At 41.0% G+C, this 5,000-nt stretch overlaps 1 protein-coding gene across 1 annotated transcript in view; it reads right to left on the bottom strand.

The window, feature by feature from the left end:
- LOC122252166 (uncharacterized) overlaps positions 1–5,000 on the bottom strand; it is a 343,505-nt gene that overhangs the window by 16,713 nt on the left and 321,792 nt on the right. Inside the window, exons 10-11 of the mRNA XM_086553745.1 lie at positions 2,597–2,685; positions 13–76 (exon numbers count right to left, since the gene is read on the bottom strand). Coding sequence (XP_086409871.1) covers positions 13–76; positions 2,597–2,685 — 153 coding nt within the window. The remainder of the gene's footprint in view (positions 1–12; positions 77–2,596; positions 2,686–5,000) is intronic.

Below are 5,000 nucleotides of genomic sequence, written 5' to 3'. Positions count from 1 at the left end.
CGCTGAACTTACGTTCTTGTCGCGAACTCTCAGCATGAAGAACCGTCCTCGGAAGTACACTTTCGAGATCCTCGGCCTGGGAAGAAACCGCATTTTATATCACTGCTTAAGTACTGTCTTATCTCGCATCTTACATATATGGCCTGTTAGTAAAAGCTACTTGTGTGCTTAAGTGCATTGTGTTTACCTGAACACCCAATGCCTTTTCTTAATTGACAACGGTGAATTAGTGTGCGCGTGTACTTATGTGTACGTACATACATACATACATACATACACACGACCGAGCGCTCGCGCAATTATTAGTTCTAAAAAATGGATATTCAAAAGACGATGCCATGGACCAATATAATAATTACAATAAAAAACGACAGGTTTACGAGAGAAGGAAATTAAGACAAGAGAAGAACGACATTGCAGAACCTCTAGCACACAAGGCTTAGCGAGTTGCAATGACAATGCACTGCAATAAAAGAATAATGACGTGCGATAAATAGAACAATTCGCATGCTAGAACGTCGAAGCCATTAACAATAACTACCCGCGAAGACTTGCTAAACCGCTTATTTACTAGTGCACTTTTTCCGCTGTGCGATCAGCGGTCATGTTGAGAAACTCAAAATCAAAATAAATGTAAATAAAATGAATCCAATATAATTTACTGAGATAATGATAAAGTGGAAAACGAAAGAAGAGAACATAATTGGTATCTGAACGAATGTTCAATCTGCATGTAAGAGACGATGAGATAAAAAAAGAAAAAAAAAAAAGTTAGCATATACACGAGTCTTTGTTCTTGTTTTGTTACGGCAACAATGTAAATAATGACTGAAAAAAATAGTCATGAGAACGGCGAGATAGGAAAGATTAAAACAAGAGAGACCTACTGTTATATGAGGACCCATAAACACGGAAAAGGTAATGTAATCGGGATGGTCTCGTTTGTTTATTGTTTAACTGGCGAAGAAGCGAGATTGCGCGAAAAATCACCAATGGATTGTGATTGCAGATTGCCCTGTCCCAAGGACCAGTTGATTAGGTTGGTAAACTGAATCCGCATACGGATCTAGTGTGAATAAACGGATCCACTGCCTGTGCGATCGATCATAATTTATACGAGTCTGCTAGAAATCTTTAAATGTCTTAAATTTATGTATAGTGGGCGCTCTCTAATTGTTTTGTTTTAAATCGATTGGTGGTAATAAGGATATGAATAAGACATACATATGGAAATACGAAATAAATAGCCTGGAATGACCGCGAACCTCCACTAAAAGAGGAAGACGGGAAGGCGGGAGGGAAGGCTGGAGGGAGGGAGGGAGGGAGGGAGGGAGGGGGACTGTTAAGTGGAAGAGCACTTAGAGCAAAAGATGGCGTGTACATCTGGCGTGAGGGAGTGGTGGTTACTGTCACTTCTTTTATAATGGGTAACAAAGATACAGGTAAGTACTTCGAGCGTGAAAGAGATACGAGTAATTGCTTAGGATGCTGGCGAGTGTCACCAGGTTTTGTGTGTTATAAACAGGGAATGTTCGTCCACACGAGAATCTACACAAGCACAAAAAGCATAGTGAAGTTCTTGCAGACATTCATACCCTCTAAACTCGTTCTGAAGAGTTCACTAACTCTTTAAAAATGTCCTTAAGCTAGCGACGACGGTTTTCCATTAAACTTCAATAACAATTTAAATAAATTATAATTTACAACGTCTCCTACAGATCCGTTCAGACTTAAATTTTGGGGTACTCGCGAGACTTTGATTATAGATGACATAAAACCTTTATAGAGGCAGTGACCCCGTCCTCCGCGTCTTAATTTGGTTAAGAAGACCTGAGCCCCCGCGTGTACGCTCGTACGACCGACCAGGGAATCGGACACGTCATATCTCTCGTAAATTCACCGGAAGAAAAGTCACTGCAATGCGATTGAACCCAAAAAGTTCTTAGGCAATATCTAGCAACAAAAGTCCCCTCAGATCTTAAGATATTTGTCAAGGAGGATCAAAACGCTCCTCTACTCCAATCGAATCCCATTCATAAAGGATTGTTGTCGTGGTTGAGTTCCCGCCAAAAATGGAATCGTATATGTTTTTTATTTGTTGAAGCAGATCGTCTGATAATGGTAATAAGCTCAATAAAAGCGGCAAATGGGCCCACAAGGAAGCAATAAAACAATATATAATGACAGATATGGCCACGCTGCCAGATCAGCATCATGGTCCTCATCACGCAGCCGGTTATATGACCTTCTTGCTCAAAGTCTCCGTTTGTGTATAAACAGGATGTTTTTTGCGTGTGTGCTAGGGACGGTGAGGGTACATACAGATAAAAAACAGATGACCGCGCGCGCATGTGTGTGTCCGCTTAACCAACTATTTACATCTACAAATTGAACAGGATTATTATTAAGTAAACATCCAACCCTCACTGCCAGAACCCCCTAAAACAAACACACGCAACGTAATAGAAAAAAACAAAAACTAAACCAAAAAACACAACACACCCCCAACTTACAAAAACAAAAACAAACAAACACAATCAATCAGTCCGTAAGTCCGTACGACGAACCCACGCATCAAGAAATGCCATCAACTCACCAGAAATAGTTGCCCACTTTGGCCTTGTTCCGCAGCACAATGACACCCGAGGGAGTCAGCCCGAGGAAGTACTCGATGTTATCCTCGCCCTGTAAGAAGAAAAAACAAAATAAAAAAATAATTCAAGTTAGTCATCACACATCACACTAGAAATAAAAGTCTCAACGTTAAACATACAAATATTAATATGGAATATACCAGAGGAATATCATGCTTTCTTAAAATATTCTGAGATACAATATATGCCTGCAGCCATTACATGCCGTGGTACATTCGAGTGTAAAATATGCCCTGACGTTAATAATATAAGACTGCTAATATCATCTCGCTGATTATTCGGCCTCTCGTTTTAATTCTTATATCTATAGACCCCAATTACTTTATTCAATCATTCAATACAATCTTTACATTTATCTGTCGATCTACTTAATTATTTTATATAATTAAATACCTTTACTGACCACCTTCGGCAATTAATTTTTTGCCGCCATATCTTTGTTGTTTCTCAGTATGACCATTCTTTCAACCTTTTCAGCAACAACAATATCATCATCATCGAGCCAGTGGGGGAGGGGGATGGAAAGAGGGAGGGAGGGAGGACGAGGGAGGGAGGGAGGGAAGGAGGGAGAGAGAGGGAGAGTGGGGGAGAGAGATGGAGAGGGAGAGGGAGAGGGAGAGGGAGAGAGAGAGAGAGAGAGAGAGAGAGAGAGAGAGAGAAAATCTTCACTCCTTACGATTCCCTCCCCCCCACCAACTCTGTATACCCCCAAAGGATCCAGTTACCCCTCTGCCCCCTCCCCCTCCCCTCCGCTCCCCGCCAAGCACAGGTGAGGTCACTGTGGATCATCTATGCAAATTAGGGAGTGTGAGGAGCCTGCTGGAGTCTTGTTAACTTGTCTGTTCACTCACAGCTCAGTGGATCGCCAATCTTGCAAATGAGAGACAGAGGGAAAAAAGAGAGAGAAAGGAGTGGAGGGAAAGGCGAGAAGATAGAAGAGATGGAGAAAGATGAGCGAGCTCATGCGAATCAGGGAGGAAGAGCAATAAGAGAGAAAATAGAAAGAAATGTGTATATGTATTAGACTGTGTACGTGTGAATACATCTGTATACACACATACACGATAATATATATATATATATATATATATATATATATATATATATATATATATATATATATATATACATACACATACACACACACACACACATGTGTGTGTGTGTGTGTGTGTGTGTGTGTGTGTGTGTGTGTGTGTGTGTGTGTGTGTGTGTACATATACATACACATACACATTGTGCAAAGAGGTGTGCTATAATAACGAACACTAAAGAGCCCATTTACCCCTCCCTCCCCCCTCCCCCTCCCTCCTCTGGTAAGATAATAACGATCGATAATGGCGTCTACCCACTTCCTTGATTAAACCATTTCTTAATGAATAATAAAGTCCCCGCGCGTGTGAAAACGTCCATCTACCTGTCAAGTATGGTTTGCGTGAAAGTGTAAGGATCTCTGTGTGCGTGTGAGTGTGCGCGTGCGTGCGTGTGCGTGTGCATGCGACCTAATTTAGTATTATAGTGAAAGGAATGACAGAATAAGAAATACCAAATTTAATGCTTGTTAAACTGCACATCACGGATCGCACCAGTACCCTCCCTCATCAAATATATAAAAAACAATTACCTTTTTCAGGTTAAAAATCACGACGTAAATTAAGTGATCAAATCCAATGCTTTTTAGTACGACCATCTTTCACTCTGGACTCGTAATCGAACTTTCTTTATAATGCACATCCATTCTCCAGCATGTCTGTTCGACCTGCTTTTACATTCTATGATAAAACACTCTACACTCTTGGGTCGTTACGGGTAGGCTGAATGGAACCGTTTGTCTGGTTCAGCCCTCTATTCATCACCCTGGCTAACTGCTCAGGGATGTGCGAATATAATTATAGGTTTGGCTATGGCCCGAGTTTACGTTACAGAGGTTTCGTCATCCATAAATCAATGCCGGGATGAGATACAAGTAGTGTTCTAATGTGTAAGAAGAGATGGAGTGGTCATAGTATAGTTTTTAGCTGATGTTAGTTGGTTCTGGAAGGTCTTTTACATGGCTTTTTGATGTAGTTTAGTTTACTCCTTTATCTGCCACTCTAGCTAGTTGCTCAGGCGTGGGCAAGTTTTGATACGCTTGATGCATGGTCATAAGTCATGGTATTATACAGCATAAAAAATTATGAGACATAAGAAGGCATTCTCTCATTATTGTTGCGTTTTACGGTCCGTAGAGTTTCGCCAGCAGCATCCTCTGTCGAAACGTGTGGATCTAAGAGATGCGATGAACTGAATCTCTGATACTCGGAAATACAACTGCGGGCACGAAATGTGATAGAAAGTATCGAGTGA

Source organism: Penaeus japonicus, unplaced genomic scaffold (assembly GCF_977035675.1).
Source record: "Penaeus japonicus unplaced genomic scaffold, GWHDUDI00000001_assembly GWHDUDI00000028, whole genome shotgun sequence".
Classification (NCBI taxonomy): domain Eukaryota; kingdom Metazoa; phylum Arthropoda; class Malacostraca; order Decapoda; family Penaeidae; genus Penaeus; species Penaeus japonicus.
This window is presented reverse-complemented; position numbering and strand designations above follow the sequence as displayed.